At 46.8% G+C, this 20,904-nt stretch overlaps 1 protein-coding gene across 2 annotated transcripts in view; it reads right to left on the bottom strand.

The window, feature by feature from the left end:
- The window catches only part of YAP1 (Yes associated protein 1), a 119,472-nt gene that overhangs the window by 37,224 nt on the left and 61,344 nt on the right, over positions 1–20,904 (bottom strand). Inside the window, exon 3 of one of the 2 annotated variants that reach the window (XM_008058695.2) lies at positions 5,355–5,468. The exons of the other annotated variant lie outside the window; for it this stretch is intronic. Within the exon in view, the coding sequence (XP_008056886.1) occupies positions 5,355–5,468 (114 nt within the window). The remainder of the gene's footprint in view (positions 1–5,354; positions 5,469–20,904) is intronic. 2 annotated transcript variants of the gene reach the window in all.

Below are 20,904 nucleotides of genomic sequence, written 5' to 3'. Positions count from 1 at the left end.
TGCTAATAATTTTTAGTCAGCAACTGCTCTTTTAATGTAAAACACACATCTTTCCCTCTCTATCCTAAGCAGTTAATAATACAGCCCAAACACCAACAGTCAGAATTCACCGGGAAAGATTTAAAAGTGTTGGTAAGATGGGGGGAAACCCAAAACAAAAATCTTGTCTTTTCTTGTCTCGGGTTTCACAAGACACTTGTTTAGATAAAATTCAAGTAATTAGATGCTGACATTCCCGCTACCAAAGACCCCATTAATGAAGTTACAGACAGTTTCTACAGTCACCAGTTTTTTTCACCCCCAACACAAACAGGACAGATTCTTGTTATTTAGCTGGTCATTAAGTGCATTTTCATCAAAAGAAAAATGTTATTTACAACACCTGTCAGAAATACTGGGTTTTAAAAAGACAAAGGTTACTGAATGCCTCAAAAGTTAAAATTTTTAATAGACAATTGTTAATGTAAAATATTTAACATCGATAAGAAAGATGTGCTAAGCAACTTTGGGCTTCAGAGACTTATTTTAATAAATTATATGTGTTTGGGACTTTTCTTATTTTTTAAATTTTATTTCCTATCTTAAGGAATATCATACACACATGTGTGTGTATACACATATAGCAAGTTTTGGGAAGCTATGAAACAGGACCAAAATCAACAAGTGAGGTTTAATTACCTTTGACATTTCCACACTCTGAATTTCTGCGCACAAAACTAAAGTTAAGAATTTAAGGATATTCTGTTTTTGCCACACTAGACTGTTCATTACTTCCTTTAAAAAACTCAAGGGTGCCAGGCTCGGTGGCTCATCCTGTAAACAAGTGCCTTTGGGAGGTTGAGGTGCGTGGATTGCCTGAGCCCGTGGGTTCGAGACCCGCCCGGGCAACTTGGCGAGACCTCATCTCTACAATAAACCAAAAACAAGCCAGGCGTGGTAGCGCACGCCTGTAGTTCCAGCTACTCGGAAGGCTGAGGTGGAAGGATTGCCGGAGCCCAGTGGGTCGAGGTTGCGGTGGCCGGGAGCAGCCACTGTACTCTAGTCTGGGTGACAGAGTGAGATTCCAACTCAAAAAAAACCCCCAAAAACACACACACAAAAAAACAACAAAAAAACCAAAGGTAAAATTTTCTCCCCAAATCTCTGGCTCCAATACTCTATTTACACCAAAACATTTTTATCACAGTTAATTCCCAAAACATAAACTGTGAGCACTGTTTTAATACATTTTAAAATAGGGACAATAAAATTACAAAAAAGATCACATCATTAACTGCTAGTGTTTTAGAGACATTTTTTTCATTCTAAAGAACAGAAATTATGGCTGGACGGGTGGCTCACGCCTATAATTCCAAGGAGGCTGAGGTGAGAGGACTGCCTGAGCCCACAGGTTCGAAACCTGCCTGGGCAACTTGGTGAAACATCGTGTCTAAAATAATTCAAAAAATTAGCAGGGCATGGTGGCGTGTGCCTGTAGTACCAGCTACTTGGAAGTATGTGGAAGGATCACCTGAGCCTAGCAGGTTGAGAAGGGCTTTTACTGAAAAATGTCCCTATGACTATTTTATATAAAATATAATTCTACAACATACAAGATATGAATGTTTTAAACTTGAGACTGTTCAAATTTCCCAATATAAAATCTCCAGGAAAAAAATAATCTCTTATTGTGTTTATGTGAAATAATTTAATGGCCTGCATAATACTCCAGGACCCATTTCTTTAATACACAGTAAAAATATTTCCAATACGAGTCCTTCGAAATTAAATAATAGCCTGGCACAGTGGCTCACGCCTGCAACCCCAGCACTTGGAGGCCAAGAGAGAGGAATTTCTTGAGCCCAGGAATTGGAGACCAGCTTAGGCAGTATAGCTAAACTGTCTCTACAAAAATTTTTTAATACTTAGCAGGGCACGGTGGCACATGCCTATAGTCCTGCTCAGGAGGCTGAGGGGGAATGAGCGCCTGAGCCCAGGAAATCGAAGCTGTGGTGAGCCATGATTGTGCCACCGCACTCCAAGCCTGGGCAGCAGAGTGAGACCCCAACTCAAGAAAATAAAAATAAGAGTCCCCCCACCAAGCCTCAGTAAATATCCATATATCCTCACTGCCACCTGATGTTACTGCATGACTTGTTACAAATTACTGAAAATTTCTCTAAAACATTATAGATATCAATGATAGATATGTTTTTATCTGGATGTGGTGGCTCATACCTGTATTTCTAGCACTTTGGGAGGCCGAGGTGGGAGGATTGCCTGAGCCTAGGAGTTTGAGATCAGCCTGGGCAACATTACAAGACCTTATCTCTACAAAAAAGGGAAAAAAATTATCTGGGTGTGGTGGCATGGGCCCACAACTACTTGGGACGCTGAGGTGGAAGGATTACCCGAGCCCAGGAAGCCAAGGTTTCCATGAGTCATGACTGTGCCACTGCACTCCGGCCTGGGCAACAGAGTGAGACCATGACCCCTGCCCCCAAAAGATAGTTTTTAAATGTTAAAGAAAAATCAGATAAAATAACCAGCCCGCAACAAATTACTATTTAATTTCTTTAATTTACATTGGCAATTTACTAACTTCACGTGGGATGTGAAGGACTGACAAATTACTGTAAATACAGTTATGTATCACTTAATGACCAGGATATGTCCTCAGAAATAAATCATTAGGCAATTCTGTCACTGTGCAAGCATCACAGAGTGTGGTCACACACACCTAGGTGGTCCAGCCTACAGCACACCAAGGCTACACGGGCTAGCCTGGGTTTCCCAGCTGGGGTTCCCAGGCTACAGACATGGGCAGTGTGTTCCCTTACTGAATGCTGCAGGAAAGTGTAACACTGTATCAATGTCTATCTAAACACAGAAAAGGTAAAGTAAAAATACAAGATTATAACCCTACGGGGTCACCATTGTATGTGTGCTCCGTCGTCGACCGAAATCTCCTCACGTGGCACATAACTGCATTCTTAGTAGTTACTCTTAAAACACATGACTGTATCCCAAATACAATGAAAGCATCTGATAAAGAATAGACGTATACAAGGGGCTGAAGGTGGTAGTAATGCAACCAAACCTCCCACAGGGGTGTATCTCCCATTCTAAAATGCCTGACGACACGTGTCTACTTGATTTAGGCTAAGAGTTGAGAAATACTTTAATACAGATTTGAAGAACACAGGAGAGCAAACTCCATAACCATGAAAGAGATCATCTACATCATTTGTTTGTTTGCTTGGCCCATAGGGTCAGAAATAGGGAGATAGTTTATATTACTCTGGCGGAGATAAAACCTAATCCACGATATAGAACTTTCAGATTTCAAGGAAAACTTCCCATCCAGCAGCCAACAGCTTGTCTCTGTTTGCTGTCACTCTAGATCAGAGAAACCCACAAACCCACACGTTTTTTCATTCCTGCCCCCTTCAGTTACACTTGAGCTCTCTGACTGGAAAGGTCTGGAACAGATTAAAAGTCGGGCCACAAAATAAAAAGCTCTGGCATACTGTCAAGCTTGTCTGGAACACACATAACACAGTGGGCCCAAAAAAGGGAAACCAACCGCAATAAGTGCATTTTATGAAACTTTTTTGGGCCCAACTGAATGCCTGTGTGTATATATGTGTTAGAGACAGAGAGGAATCAATTTTTTAGCTATCTTCCCCCAAAAAACAAAAGACTGAGCTGTGTGTATAATCAATAGATGTACTTAAGTTCATAGAAAAGTTGCCTTATTTCACTGAAAAAAAAAAAATTTTTTTTTTAAAAAAAGCTTTGTTCTATTTCCTGGTCTCTGTCTGCAATTAGTAATGAGTTAATCATCATCTTTCATAAACTTATATTAGGGGGGGAAAAACAGCCCCATTCTTTAAGATTTTCAAAATGTGGACAAGTTGAATTCATGTCATTAAAGATGATTTAAGGAAACTCATGTCTCTGACTGTCCATGCAAATGACATTTACTAAATTCTCTATCTTCCTTAGTTTCCTGTTTCAACCATAAGCGCTTATCCAAATATTAAACAGAATCTGAAGTTGCAAATTATTAACATGCCACATTACTTTTTTTAAAACACCCAAACAGGTCATGAGGCTCAGAGGACAGCATTTAAGCCCAACCGGATATCTATCAAAATGACAATCACTGCCCTGACCCTACCTTTGACTTTACTTGAATAGGGGATTTAGTCAGTCAGCTTGGAGTAAACCCAAATACTGTTTATGGTTTCTTTCTTTCTTTTTTTTTTTTAAAGGGTATACATAAGAGACAGGAGAACTGGTCATAACGTTCCTGACAGGGAAGTTATTTTATCCAATCAGCTCTGGGCTGATTTTCCTTGTCCACCCCCCCCATTATGTTTGGATGGTATTCACAGAGTTAATTCCTCGTTCCCGTCAGGGCCTGCGGCTGCTGCTAGGTCAACCCCTGCAAAGCTTCAAAGGCTCTGAGTTCCCTTGGCCTGACCTCCGCCGTGATCTGCACATTGTTTTCATTTAGCTGCATCTAGTCCAAGACTGAAAGCTTTAAAACCACAATTATCTGCTCCTTTTTAGATCCACTTTCCATGGCTTTGGAAAAATGTCTCAGAAAACCAAGTGAAGACACTGAAAACAGTTTTTCAAAAAAAGGAGAAAACAAAGAACCTGTATACCCTTATTGAAATGTATACATGGGGGCTGGGGAGAGGTTCCTTTGTGCAAATAGTGATTTATTCATGAAACGGAGGGGACTATGGCTTGCTTTTTCTTATAGAAAGAGAGAGAGAGAAAGACAGAAAGAAAGAGAGAGAGAAGAGCCTTTACTTACAGAAGAGAGAAAAAGAAAGAAAAAAAGTCTTTACTTAGAAGGCATTTACTTAAAAATGCTTCAACTGGACCATTTCTGGGGTGACATTTCTTTCCCCTTAGGGTGGGCAATTCTTTAACAGCCAGGCACGGTAGTACTCAGCCCTCTCAGAAGATAAGCACAAGCAGACACCCGTTACTGACAAAAGGTGGTATCCCAGGTTTTAGATGTTGCGAGACAGCCTGAATATTACAGCTTAAAAAAAAAAGTTTTAAATAAGATCACTCTGTTTCCCCCCAAATGTGAAAGAACAGTGTTTCTGGTTAGTCAGCCGCTACGGCATTCCAACATCTCAACGCGGGGAACCCAGGCTGAAAAGCTGATTTAGATTTAAATATCTCAAGCTTAAAATGAGAAGAATAAAAATAGTCCTGCCTGCCTCCTGGAGGGAGGCAGAGTCATTTGTTTAATACGACACAAAGCAACACCATTTTATTTAAAGAGCCTCCCCAAATTCCTATACAAAAAATAGCAATCAGAAGAAGGTTTTCAGATGAACCTTTACCAAAACGAGGGTCAAGTCTGGGGTCTAGCCAGGAGGTGGTCTTGTTCTTATGGTTTATATAGTAAATTTCTCCATCCTGAGTCATGGCTTGTTCCCATCCATCAGGAAGAGGACCTGCAATATAGAAAAAAAAAAAATCACGGTTAGTTTTTATTTGGTACACCTAAAAAAAGGGGGAGGAGTCCTCATTTAAAAATAAAACACATCTTGACATAAAACAGTTCACTAAAACACATTTAAAGCCTTATGTTCAGAGAAGAAAGGCAAATTGATACACCTGATTCTTCTCCACTAAAAAAAAAACACAAATCACCACATAAAATAATAGAGTTGACATCCGTAAAGACACAGATGAAAACATAACCCCCGCCAAAAAAACTTTTGGAAGTCATGATCCAAACAACTCCTGTTACTGTTAATACAAGACATGGAAATGCCTGCAGCCCAGGGACAGTCCTCAGTCCCATCAGTTTTGTGACAGCACCTTCTATGAACGCTAAGGTTCTTTAATAAGAAATACGGACACGTATTCTTAGAACACCTAAAATATTGCAAACATTCTACTTAACAAGCACATGTTAGCTAAGACCGCCAATCTCCGTTTATTTCCATTCTTTATCCGACTGGCTCACACCAAGAAAACCGTAACACAGAAAACTGCAGTACAGACAAAGCTTCGTTTTAAGCAGACCAGAACTTGCCAGGAGGCGGGGGCCGTGATAAGGAGCGGGTCAGGGGCTGGGAGGGGCAGGACGGTGCCCGGCTGTAGGAAAAATCGCTCAGAAGGAAAGGGAGAGGAGGCAGGTCTCAAAGCTTGGGGAGGAAATCCCGTCTGGGAGACCGGATCAAGAACACGGTGAGCTCAAGAGAGGCTTTGGTTTTTAGGGGGTTGGGGATAACTGACCGACTCTGGGAGGGGCTGGCAGTGAAGAGAGGCCCAGCCTCAATGCCTGAGGTGCTCACACTCACTTCCACACACCCTCCTCTCCCCTCCCCGCCCTCCAAGTACCCTGGCTCCCTTTCCCAGCAGCAGTCAGGAAAGGCAAGGAGAGAAACTGAACAGGGCCTGAAATGTGCGTAACATCCTTCCTTCTGTAGACTAATGTGAACTGGGTACTTATCACGTGCCAGTTTCTGTTCCATGCTTATTATGTTTATTATTATTTTTTGTGAGTGACTTAAATATTGAATGCATGAACACCACAGTAATAATGAATGCAAAAAGAAATAAAATGACAGAAATAATAAAAATAGAAGACGATACAAATAAATGATGCTAATGTAAACATTAAAAAAACCCCACAGAACTCAAAAGTCCTAAAACAGAACATGATCATATTTCAACATATAACTTTTATAGAAAAAAAAAACCACGGTAAAATAAATAGGAAAAAACATGGTATATTTCATTTGCAATGCTTGATAAAACTTAACATCCTTAATAATAAATGAGCTTGGTGACTCAGCCTGTAATCACAGCACTTTGGGAAGCCGAGGCGAGTGAACTGCCTGAACCTGCAGGTTCGAGACCCACCTGGGCAACTTGGCAAGACCTCATCTCTACAATAAATCAAAAAAGTTAGCTGGGTGTGGTAGCACATGCCTATAGTTCTGGTCACTTGGAAGGCTGAGGTGAAAGGATCGCTGGAACCCAGCAGGTCGAGGCTGCGGTGGCCGGGAGTGTGCCACTGCACTCCAGTCTGGGTGACAAAGTAAGACTCCAATCCAAAATAAATAAATAAAATAATAATAACTGAGCTCTTCAGTAACGAAGAGACTGATATAACAAGGGAAGTGAAAATACAAGGAACACCACTGACTAATAAGACCACACTAAGATGGAGGGGTGTCACGTCAACAGATGAAAAGCCATTTCTTTGAAATGTTCCATTATCAATGATTACCAACACTTGCTACCTATTATTTGTTTTCGGAAGTGGGGATGTCTCAAACACTGGGACACGTCACTCCGGCTATGGAAAATTTACTCAAAATGTAGATTTTTGCATATACTTCGCCCTGGAAGGCAGTTCCGATCCATAGGAATTATTCCAACAAAATAGTTGGATGGACTGATATTTATACCTAAGCCTGTTCACTGCACAGAAAATATGCAGTGAACGTATCATCTCCCTGAAAGCTACGGATGCATAAATGGCTTTTTAAAACAAGTGGCTGGGGGTATCGTGCATATCAGCTCATTTAATCCTTGCCACAATGGACGACACAAAGAGTAGTACTACCTCTTCTACAGAGGAAACAGGCAGAAAGTGGTTAATTCTAGTACGAGGTCACAAAGCGAGTTAGGATCAGGGACAACTGCTCACCCTCTTGCTTCCTTTGGCTCCCGCCTTCGGGACCAGAGTCTAGGGAGGCCTCCTGAGCAAAAGAGGAGGACGTTCCTTCTCTCTCACTGGCAGCCCAAGCCAACCTCCCGGTGATGCCAGTAAGTGACCCTCTAGTGAGGCCCATAGGGCCAAAAGCCCTGGCTGCAGGCCAGTTTCCTTTGTATTCAGAATAGACCAATTTGCTACTGCACATTCAAAGGTCTGCTTTGATGGGGCAAATTCCTGTTAGGAAGTATTCTGTGGAGCTGGAGTATTTTTTTTTGAGTTGGAGTCTCACTCCGTGGCCCAGGCTGGAGTGCAGTGGCAGAATCACAGCTACCCCAGCGTCAACCCGCTGGGCTCTTGTGATCCTTCTGCCTCAGCCTCCCAAGTAGCTGGAGCTATAGGCACACGCTACCACGCCGGGCTAATTTTTGATTTATTGTAGAGACGAGGTCACGCCAAGTTGTCCGGGCTGGTCTTGAACCCGTGAGCCCAGGCAATCCACTTGCCTCGGCCTCCCAAAGTGCTGGGATGACAGGCTGAGCTACCAAGCCCGGCCAGAGCAGGAGTGTTCTAAGTCTGGAGTCCACAAGGGAGGCCGCCCCCTCCAGCCTGGGATGCAGAGCTCTGGACGTAGGGAGAGCCAAGTCCAGAGTCAGAGTCTGCTGTGGGCACCCTCCAACTCCACTCACAAGTGAAATGGAGGTGGAACTGCTTAGCATGTGTGGATCAGACCTTTTCTCACCAGCCTTCACCATCCTCTAGGGGATCAATTTCCCCACCAGCAAGACGGAACTCCAAAACTGAGTATCAACAGCTCACTACGACTCCCAATTGTTAAAGATGGCTTCATGGTAAAATGCTTCTGTCTCCAAAAAAAGAAAAGAAGTCCCTTGAATCCCGTGCAACTTTTCATGGTGATAAACAAGGCAAGAGCGGTCACTGGATGCTTTTGGGAGCCTCAACTAAACCTCAGAGAACTCACTACAGTCCTCCAATCTGCTTGAGTACATGGCTGGCCATCTTTTTTTAAATAGCACCACTCTCCACCTTAGCTAAGAACCGTGACAGGCAAGCGGGGACACAGAACAGCCTTCCCAGCCCACTGCCTTCTCCCTGGGGTCTGAGAGCCGCAATCCTTCCCGATCCTTCCCGACTGCCGCTGAGCTTCCTTCCTCGGTGGCTGACTTCTCACCTCTCCGCGCTCCGGTGTCCTCAAACAGCCACGAAGATATTGTTCATCAACCAGTGCACGCCACTCACTGCCTTCCTAAAACTACCTCCACTGCTCTCCATCCTCAAAAGCAAAATGCCCAAATCCTTGACCTAAGTCTTCTTCAGAACCCCAACTTTCCCACCCGCTCTTCACAAATGCATGCCATCTCTGCTGTTCCCATCACTACAGACATGGTGGCCGCCACCACCCGCCTGTGAACTCTTATTCACCTGCAAGAGAAGCTCAGATGTTGCCTCTTCAAGTATGCCCTCCCAGATGACCCCAGACAAAGATGAGCTTCCTCTTCGACTTTCCATGAACATTTAACAGACAGAGCTGTGAGTGCAGTTTGTCATGCACCTTTACAAACCTGTAAGCCAGGCTCCAGGCACTGCTCAGTGAACATCTGATGGGAAAAAAAAGTGTCATGCCTTCTAAGTAGTATCTTGAACTTCCTATAAATAAGTTGACAATAATGGTGTGTGTGTGTGTGTTTATTTTAGTGAGAAAGCAGGATTTATTGAGATGACAGAGAAGCCCCCACCATGGGAGGGGACCCAAAGGGGTTGCCCCTATTTATTTATTTATTTTTTGAGTTGGAGTCTCACTCTGTCGCCCTGACTGGAGTGTGGTGGCTGCTCCCGGCCACCGCAGCCTCGACCTGCTGGGCTCCAGCCATCCTTCCTCCTCAGCCTTCCGAGTAGCCGGAATTATAGGCGCGCGCTACCACGCCCGGCTAATTTTTTGATTTTATTGTAGAGATGAGGTCTCGCCTGCCCTGTTTTTACACAGAATGTGGTGACAAATGTTATTAGTCTAGGATCCCTTGACACTTAAATGCTTTGTTCATAAATTAATTTTTACAGCTTATTTAAATTTAAAAAAACAACTAAAAGTCACAGAAATGCATAATGCAAACAGATTAAGTTCCTTGTAACCCACTTTCCAGGCAGAAAACGAACAGCCTCCATTTCTGTGACATGCTTCTGGGCTTCTTCCTGGGCACGTCCCATGCACACCCACACCCCGGTGTCACACTCTGCCTGTCCCAAACTTGCTTTATTCCCTCAGTACCCCGTGGGCGCATTTTCTTGACACCACACATTCTTTCTCAATGGCTTCACAGATCCCCTTGTACCAATACACAAGAATTCATTTCTCCCTTTCCCAAGCTGCTCCTACTCTTCTTTTCTGTTATAAGCAGTCACACAATTTACTTGCAACACACAACCCAGGGACAGGGATGGCTGCAGTGTCCCCACTGCCCCGGCACCGTGACGCCCTCATGCAGCGGTGACATCACATTGAACTCTTCCGCGTGGCTCCCCTTGCTAGACCCCGCTCTCATCCCCGCGACCCGGAGCAGTGACCTTCTGCGAGGTTTAGTAACAGGGAGGCGGGCAATTCCCAGCCGGGGCTTGAACTCAGGCAGCAGAGCCCGAACTTCTGCATCGATTTCAACCCATATAACAGGCTGCTTCCTGGAGGCATCAGCACAGCCCCTAAAACCGAGGCCACTGCTTCCACAGAATACATCTCAAAGTGCAATCGTGACTGGACCCCCTTTACACCTAAGTTTTAATCTTAAGTATCAATTTCATTGAAAACAGATTTCAAAAATTAAATTTCAGGGAACTTTTCACCAATGCTCTGCTTGTATACCATTAACAAGCAAACAAGCCTCGAAACACACACTTTCTGGGCTGGACACGGTGGCTCACGCCTGTAATCCCAGCACTTTGGGAGGTGGAGGCAAGAGGATTGCCTGAGCTCAGGGGTTTGAGACCAGCTTGAACAACTTGGCGAGACCTCGTCCCTACAATTAAAACAAAAACAAAAACCAAAATCAGCCAGGTGTGGGGCTTGTGCCTTTGGTTCCAGCTACTCGGAAGGCTGAGTGGAAGCATTGCCAGAGCCCAGCAGGTCGAGGCTGTGGTGGCCGTGAGCACGCCAGCTTTACTGGCAGAATTAAGATAGAGAAAATGGAAAAGAAACACACCTTCAAGCGTTAATGGAAAAACATAGATTTATTCACAAAAAAAGAATTTTTAGTCAAGTGGTCCTTAGAAGACATTCAGTGACTTGATGCTTAATACAGGATTCCAAGTCATCCTGTTAAACTAAGCTCATGGTCGAACAGCCGTGAAAAGGAGAGCAGGCGAGAGTGATGCATTTTCTGAACCAAGCTGCAGAGGCTGCTGGAAGTCTGACTCAACCACCGTCTTGGGCTGCAGTTAGGATGCAGCAAGGTCAAGAAGCCCAGGGGACCCAAAAACACACTTCAGGAGACCACAGGCATAGATCGGAATAAAGGCAAGACGCCTTTAAGTTCAACTTACATTCTGATTTCAGTGTGTCGTAAACAGAGGGTGCCAAAAACGTACACACACTTCGAGAAAGGAAAAAACTGTATTAAAATTGTAATACTCAGTATGCAGGAACAACACAAGATGAACACAAGTCACGTTTGACTTCTGTCGTTGCAAGAGGGGCCGGACACTTCTGACGACGGCGAACGGCTGCAGGACGTGTTGCCGTGGGACGCCTCCGGGTCTTGCCCTGTGCACATCACACGCAGGATCACACGTCCCACACATGTCACGAGTGCGTGCGATCATCAGGTGTGTTGGAGGCTGTTCATACTCACGCCTCCATTGTCGTATTTCCACAACGTTCTCGAATTTCAAAGACCGCCTCAAAACGGCCTCACGCGCCTCAGATGACCGTGCTTCCGCCATTTTCTTTGCCTGGCCTGCCTGTAGCATGGTGACGCTAGCGTTCATTTGATGAACACCGCCTGTTAAGCGATCCTCACGCTACACACACGTTGCTACTGTAATTCAATTCAACTACGAAAAGTAACACAGATAACATCTCTCAAAATGTATGTACAGTTTTTGGCACCCCTGATATTACGAGCCCTCCAATATGGAGTTGACAAAAGGAAGTGAGTTAAAGTGGCAATATTTTATTTACTTCAGATGACCTATAACAGTGGCCCTCAAACTTCAGCAGGCACCAGTCACCCGGAGGGTTTGCTGTGTCCCATCCCCACACTTTCTGGCTCAGTAGCTCAGGGTTGGGCCTGAAAATTTCCAGATGCTGCTGTTGGTGGTGGTTTAAGGAACCCACTTTGAGAACCACTGACCTGGATTAACCGCTGAGAATTCTTCACCTAGTACAGAAGCGCCCCTTGAATCAATCCACCTTCCACACAGCTGCATCTATTCATGCAAGCGGTTCAGGGACCCATCCGGCAAGCCCCATGTGTCAAGCCATGGGCACGGCCGTGTCTGTAGGTCGAGGCAATGGGCGTCATCTATCAGGATAAAGCAGGCACAAAAAGAAGGGGGCGTCTCCCTTTTCTTTAAAGCTCGCACAGCCTAGTCTGTTACCGTGGGGTAGACCAAGCCCACTCCCTGTTTGTCCCCTAATGAGCAGGCGGTGATGAGCAGGCAGTTAAGAAGGACAGAGGCGGCCGGGCTCTGTGGCTCAGCCTGTCATCCCAGCACTTTGGGAGGCCAAGACGAGTGGACAGGCTGAGCCCCGCGGCTTTAAGACCCGCCCAGGCAACTTGGCGAGACCTCGTCTCTACCATAAATCAAAATAATTAGCTGGGCGTGGTAACGCGCCTGTAGTTCCAGCTACTTGGAAGGCCGAGGCGGAGGCTCAGCAGGTCATGGCTGGGGTGGCCGTGAGCGTGCCACTGCACTCCAGCCTGGGAGACTGAGATGCCAACTCAAAAAAAAAAAAGGAGGACAGAGGTGACCCTTGGGGATTATCACTGACCACTCTGCCTCCGCCACGTCCAGTGAGGATGCTCCGCTTCCTCAGCACACAAGAAGGGCCCGACTCTGGGCCGGCAAATGCTTCCTCTATGCCGATGTCACAGCACTTGTCCTGCAGTATGATTTCATTGGTGCTTTCTTCCTGGCTAGGCTGGAATTCCAGAACACAGGAGTATCTATGACGCATTTTTCCACGTTACTGACTGGTATAGTGCCTTCTACTTAGAAAGAGTGGGAACAAATGTTGCGGAAATGAATGTAATCAAAATGAAATTCAATTTAAATCTTTTCTTTATGCTTGTGAAAACCCTGCTTTATTCTAAGTAAGTTCTGCTTCTCCATCATTTTGGGGGTGCCACTTCCAGTGAAGAGAAGGCATGGGGATACTGCTCATTCTCTTACTCAGCAAGTGTTAACTGAGCTCCTACTGTAGCCAGGCCATGGAGACAAAGCAATCAAATAAAACTGTCTCCATCTCATGCAACTCGTGTGCCAGCCAGGAGGACGCACAGACCTGTACGGCACAATGTTGGCTAATGACAGGAAAATAAAGCCGCATGCATGCAGAAAGAAAAAGGGGAACCGGTCGTTTTGGAAACGCAGATCAAGAAGGGGTGCACAGAGAAAGGAACCTTTAAGCTTGGACCCGAAGGCAAGCCCAGCCAAACCTGCTACACGTCGGGGCACGGGCAGGGTACGCCGAAGAGGCCCGTGTGTGTGGATGGGGTAGAACGAGCAGGATGGGGGCGCAGTGGTTCACGCCGTTTTAACGACCAAGAATCTAGCAGGACACCCTTCGTCACTTCAGCCAGCAAAGGGCTGGCCGGGCAACACACAGGGGTCAGTGCCACCAAACCCCGAACCCACGGACGACTCTCTAGCTGGGCCAGAAGCGGCTGTGAAGACCTTCATCCCAACCCACTGCCATGCTCTCAAGCGAGGCCTAGCATGCCCGGCCCCACACCCAAGCCTCTGGAGGACGAAGAAGATAAAAAATAGGCCCTGTATCAAGGAGGGAGAGGAGGAGACCAGCGTTTCAATAAGATATAAAGAGGGTAAGAAATGTGAACTGGGAAGAGCAAAAAATAGTAAGCTGTAATTAAAACAGTCGTAAATTAGAATTACTTGTCCCAGGAAAACCGAACTTCATATGGGATTTGCCACGACCCCTACTGCTGCCTGACGGATGATTATCTCCGGGAGCAAATATTCACTTCCTGCAGTATTTTAAAAACAAATGAGAACCCTAGGTCATGATCCTGAAAGTGACTCAACACCAACTTCCTGCTCTTGCCCAAGGTCTCTCCTGCCGACGTGATGACTGACTAAACCATCCGCAATGTTTCCTCAAACAAGAAAGTCTTGGTTAGCTCCACTGCGAGCGAGATGACCCCCTGCTCCCTCTCGCCCGCCCCAGGGTTCCGGAATAAAGAAGTCACCCAGATCACGTCCGTTGACTGGACACGCCCTGCTGAGAGGTCCAGCCCACAGACCCAGCAAGGAAGAGTTTCCTTAGAAAGTAACAGGAGGCCGGGCTCGGTGGCTCAGCCTGTAATCCCATGCCTTGGGAGGCCGAGGTGAGTGGATTGCCTGAGCCCGCGGGTTCGAGATCCGCCTGGCCAACTCGGCGAGACCTCATCTCTACAATAAGTCAAAAATCAGCCGGGCGTGGTAGCGCCCACCTGTAGTTCCAGCTCCTTGGAAGGCTGAGGCGGAAGGATCGCCGGAGCCCAGCAGTTCGAGGCTCCGGTGGCCGGGAGTGGCCACTGCACTCCAGTCTGGGCGACCGAGTGAGACTCTGACTCAAAAAAAAAAAAAGAAAGTAAACTTCTGGCCGCTTGTGGCTTTGACATCCTGGTCTCTTGCTTATGATGAGTCACCAACGGCTCTTCCTATAAACAAGGCACTGCTCTAAGCTTGTCGCAGACAAACAGCAGCTCGTGCAACAACCCTGTGACATAGGTACTGCTATTATCCTCGCTTTACAGAGGAGGAAATGAAGGCGAGAGAGCTTGTCCAAGATGACTCAGGCCAAGCCAGCAAGCGGCAGGGCTGGGGTTCTAACCTGCACCCGCTGCGCTCTCTGGACGCGCGAACTGCAGTCCTCCCTCCGCAACCACAAGGGCCCCGAGCTCCCATGGCTTCGGTCGCGGCGTGTGGACAGGCGACCCGCACCTGCAGCGGGCCCCACCCCACCAGCTGGACACTGACACGCTGCCAGATGTGTCCCCGTGCGGTCAGCGGGTTTTACTTTGAGATGTCGTCTGCATCGCCACTCAAATGAAACCTGAATGCCACCTTTCGGTTTCCACCACTACGCCTTAGCAGTGGCGTCCGGGCTGATCCCTTCCACTCCGGCCCTCACCCCTGTGGGCCCCAAACCATCACCTGCGCCACCCTCCCCAGGAAGCCGCTGAGCCAGGGCTCTGCTCCCTGACTTGCGGGACAGAGGCTCACGTGTCAGTGGGCTGCCTGTGACCATCGGGCTTCGCGCGGCACTGCCAGGGCCCGGGAGATCCGGCACTCTCAGCGCTGTCTGCCCCAACGAGGGTCCCTCCCCCCCCCATCGGGACTTTCTCAAGTCTTCTCCCCTGTGTCGCTGCCCGGGTGTGTCCCTCCCCGTGCTGAAGGCCACGTCCTCCTGTGCCGGCCGTACATGGCTCCCTTTCCTCAGGCAGCAGGCACTTTCTCTCTGGTGAGACGACCCCGTCACGTGGAATCACAAGCCTTCCCAGCTGCACGGCTTGTCCTGCCTGACCTTCCAGTGCCTTCCACCTCCATGGACATTTTCACGGCTCCCATCTCCCGTGCAAGCTCAGTCTCCATTGATTTAGTCCACTGAAATCCTACTCCGTTCTTAAGCCGGATCTTTGAGCAGCTCTTCTCACTGCTGTCCCCTCTACCTCTTCCCCACCTGCAGACTGAAATGGCCCCCGTTTTTATTTCTTGGGTATCTCATCTTGTCTCCTGTTTGCTTTTACCCTGAGTTTAACTAGGGGCCATCTGGTATACTGGGAAGAACTTACCATTCTGCCCTTCAACATAGAAAAAAATTCTCCATTTTTTAAAATGAGCACATGTGGACAATTTTGCAAGGTTGCTCAGGACAGAGATAGCAATATTTATTAGAAACTACTGCTAGGTTAGTTTGTAATGCTTTGGTCTGCAATCTGTGCAGGCTTGTGGCTTTGAAAGATATGAGGACTAAAATTATCTCTGACTCTTCTGTAGTTTGGTTGACAGGAGGCTTCCATAAACATCGACATCCAATATTCTCATGCTTAACCATATAAGCCTTAAGCAATCCCTAAAGGTTCGCCCACACCACCAAAATTTTTAGGTGGACACAATGGAAAATATTGCCATATACAAACATGAGGGATGGCTGGGTTTGGTGGTTCAGCCTATAATCCCAGCACTTTGGAAGGCTGAGGCGAGTGGACTGCCTGAGCCCACGGGTTCAAGACCCACCTGGGCAACTTGGCAAGACCTCTTCTCTATAATAAATCAAAGATTCGCCAGGCGTGGCAAGTGCGTGCCTGTAGTTCCAGCTCCTCGGAAGGCTGAGGAGGAAGGACCGCCGGAGCCCGGCAGGCGAGGCTGCGGGGGCCGGGAGCGGCCGCTGCCCTCCAGTCTGGGCGACAGTGAGACCCCAACTCAAAAAAAAGCAAATGTGAGGGATTTTTAAATACAGTCACGTGTCACACAACGACGCTCGCCTAGGAACAGGTCCCACAAGCTTATGACGGAGCCGGAAATGCCTGTGGCCTCGTCGCTGCCGTAAGACAACGTCATAGCACAGGCGTCACCTCTTCTGTGTTTCGACACAAAGACACTCCCGCTCGTTCCGGCTGCTCACAGCCTCCAGTATGGTCACATGCAGGTCTGTGGCCCCGGAGCCATGGGCTCTCCCACACAGCCTGGGCGTGTGGCAGTTGGACCGCCTGGGTATGTGTAAGGACCCTCCATGATGTTCTCACAACAACAGAACCACCCACCAACCCGTTTCTCAGAATGCATCCAGGTCACTAAGCCATGCCTGACTGTATTATTGTCGCTAACATTTTCTTTTTTTTCCTGAGTTGGAGTCTCACACCATCGCCCAGGCTGCAGTGCAGTGGCACACTCACGGCCACCCCAGCGTCGACCTGCTGGGCTCTGGCGATCCTTCTGCCTGGGCTTTCCAAGGAGCCAGAACTACAGGCGCACGCTACCACGCCCAGCTTATTTATTTGTGTTTGTTTGTTTGTTTGTTTATTTTAGAGGCAAGGTCTCGCCAAGTTGCCTGGACTAGTCTTGAACCCACGGGCTCAGGCAATCCACTCGCCTCGGCCTCCCAAAGTGCTGGGATGACAGGCTGAGCCACTGAGTCGGGTCTATCACTCACATTTTCAAAAGGTTAAAATAAGCCAAGCATGGGACAATCAATGCATTTATTTAAGAAAAAGTTTATAAATCAAGTTTTGGAAAAGCAGTAAGTTTTTTTCCCAGCTTCTAGAGTCATAGTTTTATCTCAGGGTGAAAACTGACCCATAGTGTGCAGCTCAAAGTCATACAACCAGACTTGGTCACTTTTGTGTACAGGCTTAAAAGCTGGGAATCAACAACATCACACAGAGAATGATGAAAATCTGCTTCAGGCCAACAAATGCAAGAGTGGCAGCCAGCCTGTTCCTGCCCCCTCAGCTTTGAGTTCAGGTATCCACCCATGTCTAACTGGTGGCTGGAAGATGCTGCTGCCAAACCACTAGGATATGCTAGACTAGAGCCGAAGCCCTTCCAGACCCGATGGGCAGGGTGGCAGACTGAGACGCAACCCTGGCCCACACAGCTGAAGGCTCGAGTTGGAACCCTGGCACTTCTACCCACTTGCATTCCACTTACTAGCAGACCATGTCCTCAGTCATTGTGCCCACGACCCCCTCACAGCCGACACCTCACTGTAGCCTAATCGTCCACCTGCCGTGTTTCTCTGCTAAGCACACTCAAAGTTCTTGCAGCAGAAATCTTGAATTTTTGGTCTTTGAATCGCCAGGGCTTAGCCCTGCCACCAAACACAGTCAAATGTGTATTGAGCTGAGATGATTAAGAACTTATCTATGGAAAGAATGATTGGTTTTGGTCAGGTTACAATCTCTCAGATATTTTGTGCTTTTATAAATCATCGATTTTTAAGAAGTAGCTAACATTTATTTTGCAGCTTTTACATGAAATAAGATCTCATGAGGGCCAGGCACAGTGGCTGGGCCAGGGGCGGTGGCTCACGCCTGTAGTCCCAGCACTTTGGGAGGCTTACGAGTCAGTTCTCATTTTTCCCTGGAAGAATTCTTCCATTTTGCTCCAATAACATATTTAACTTTTTAAAACTCATGCATTACGTACATAAAGAGACATATTTAAACATAAGAAAATGAGCGATTTGGGTCTCAAAGATCAAAAGATCAGATAACACAAAAGGGAAAACCCCAAGGAAGGACCCTGAGAGAAGAGCCGTTTCTAATGGTGTTCCAAGTTTTCCGGATAAGGCTCAAACTTAACTGACCACACAAAGGCATTCTGAGGATGGCTTCAGTCTCACCTCCCACCATTCAACCACTAGTGTTATGGCAGGGGTTCCTTCAGGCCTCAGCAACTGCCCCATGTCCTGCTAGAAAAACAACTGCTGTCACCTACTAACTCAGATCCTCAGCCAGCCACTTCTCCACCACCGCTGTGGCCGTCTTCTCCCTGGGTGACGGCACCACCCCTAACTCCTGGCCCTGCTTTTAAAATGTTCTGAGATCACATCACTCCTCTGCTCGAAACCTACAAGGACCTAGTCACATGCCCCCCTTACTGCCTGTCGTGACTCCGTCGTGACTCCATTCTAGGGGCGGTGGCCTGGTGGCTGTCCCCCCAACATGCTTCTGGGCCTTCGGACTGGCTGTTATGCATGGAAAGCCCTCTCCTTTCGCCAGAGCCTGGCACAGCCCTCGCCCTCCGTTCCTTCGGGCCTCGCACGGCAGACATCGGCTGCAGAGGTCCACCCTGGGGAGACATCGCGGACGTCCTCTCGCTCCATCCCCGGCCAAGCACTCCGATTCCTACCGGCTTATTTCCTGCCTTCTGCCTCTAACGACCTGACGCAGTGTATATTTGTTTGCAGCCTGTGTTCTCCTGATTCAGAACAGTGCTTTGCACAGCAAGGATCCCATGCTGACCTGGAGGCCTGGGCGAGCGCCTGACTCCTTGCAGAAGGCGGCCGTGCTGCCCCACCACTGACTCACCTCTCCTCTCGCCTCTCCCTGCACACACCTGTGGCCATGTCTGTTAAGATTATACAGAGAAGCCTGTCGAACTTGACTCGGCAATCCCCAGTGGCCATTTCAGTGCCAAGCCCAAAGGAGGGTGCTTGATATTTGCTGAATGAATGACTTAGGAAGGGAAAAATATAGTTGTCTCAAGGTAAAGCTGTGAGACTGTTACTTCTTCATGGCTACTGAAGTCTTTTGGACTGAAACTTGATGAAATGGCTTAGAGCTTTAGTAGGTTTATTTACAAAAGATTCACTTTCTGTGAAGTTTTACAGAAACGCAAATAGCTCTTTTAGACTTCAGACTGCTCAAATAAAGCAACCACCTTTTATTAACATTCTAACCTAAAGCAAGTCTTACCTCTTCCTTACCTTACTAAGGGCAAAAGAAAACCTCATGTTGGAAAACAGTGACTATTGTTGCAAGACTTACTCCATTTCACTTACGCTGTCTATATATGGTAGGCTATGGATATCATTTTTAAAGAATTAGTATCTTAATCTTTCACACAAATATTCCTCCAATGAGTCATAAGATTATTGTAGCAATGGAGTAACCAGAGGGTTGAGAAATCAGTGGAAAGACAAAAATAATATTCCAACACTTATCAAGAGGAGAAATAAAACAGGCATTTGGTTTGGTCTTAAACGTAAATAATATAATCTCTTTCTCATTCTCTCTACTCCAAAGCTGAGCAAAGCTTCCAAAAATCTACAAATAATCACTGAAGAAAAGTTGAACATGGATACTTCTACTTATATGTTTATCTATTCTATTTATATTCTTTTATTAGATGTTCCTCATCTAATAAACATTTTACTAAGAGAGCTGGTGGCAATGATACTCATCTAAAGCTTTTATCTTCAGGCCGGGGGGCAGTGGCTCACGCCTGTAATCCCAGCACTTTGGGAGGCTGAGGCGGGAGACTTACTGGAACTCAGGAGTTCAAGACCTGCCTGGGCAACATTGTGGATCTCTCTACCAAAAAAAAAAAAAAAAAAAAAATCAAAAAATTAGCCAGGCATGGTGGTGTGAACTTGTAGTCCCAGCTACTCAGGAGCCTGAGGCAGAAGGATCCCTTGAACCCAGGAGGTCGAGGCTGCAGTGCGCCAGAATCGCACCGCGGCACACCGGCCTGGGCAACACAGCAAGACCCTGTCTCAAAAACAAAAGCAAAACATTTTTTTCTATTCTCATCCTTTAACAACATCCTCTTACTCACCTTTTCTTCTTTATTAGGTGCAACATTTACACTAAAGTCTTCGAAACTTTCAGAATGCAGACGACGTTTAGCAATATTTTCCCAAGGGGTTATTTCAAAGACTTCTACCAGAAGAGCTACCAATAGCATTTGCTATTTGGGCTCTAAAATCAGGTCAAGTGAGCCCAATCCTCTTGAGCTTCTGTGCGTTTCCCCTGCTTTAGAAGATAACCTCTAAAGCAGAGCAGAGGACAGGGAAGAATTACCTTATCTGAAATAACCAAGCATATAACTAAGAATACGAACTCAGTACTCAACGTGTTTTAGATTTAGATGATTATTTTGTATTTTATGAGTTTCAAATTGAAATAATCTTTTAAAAAATGTGGCACCATTAAAAAACAAAACAAAACTGGAGTGGTCCACCATTTCCTCTCCGGGGCTGCCTGAAACTATGGCTACTGCTCATAAGTTCCTATTAAAAAAACAACAAGCCGGGCTTGGTGGCTCAGCCTGTAAGCCCGTGCCCTTGGGAGGCTGAGGTGAGTGGATTGCCTGAGCCCGCGGGTTCGAGACCCGCCTGGGCAGCGAGACCTCATCTCTACAATAAATCAAAAATCAGCCGGGCATGGTAGTGCGTGCCTGTAATTCCGGCTACTCGGAAGGCTGAGGCGGAAGGATTGCCGGAGCCCAGCAGGTCGAGGCTGTGGTGGCCGGGAGCG

Source organism: Carlito syrichta, unplaced genomic scaffold (assembly GCF_000164805.1).
Source record: "Carlito syrichta isolate Samal-C Ts95f unplaced genomic scaffold, Tarsius_syrichta-2.0.1 Scaffold303596, whole genome shotgun sequence".
Lineage (NCBI taxonomy): Eukaryota > Metazoa > Chordata > Mammalia > Primates > Tarsiidae > Carlito > Carlito syrichta.
This window is presented reverse-complemented; position numbering and strand designations above follow the sequence as displayed.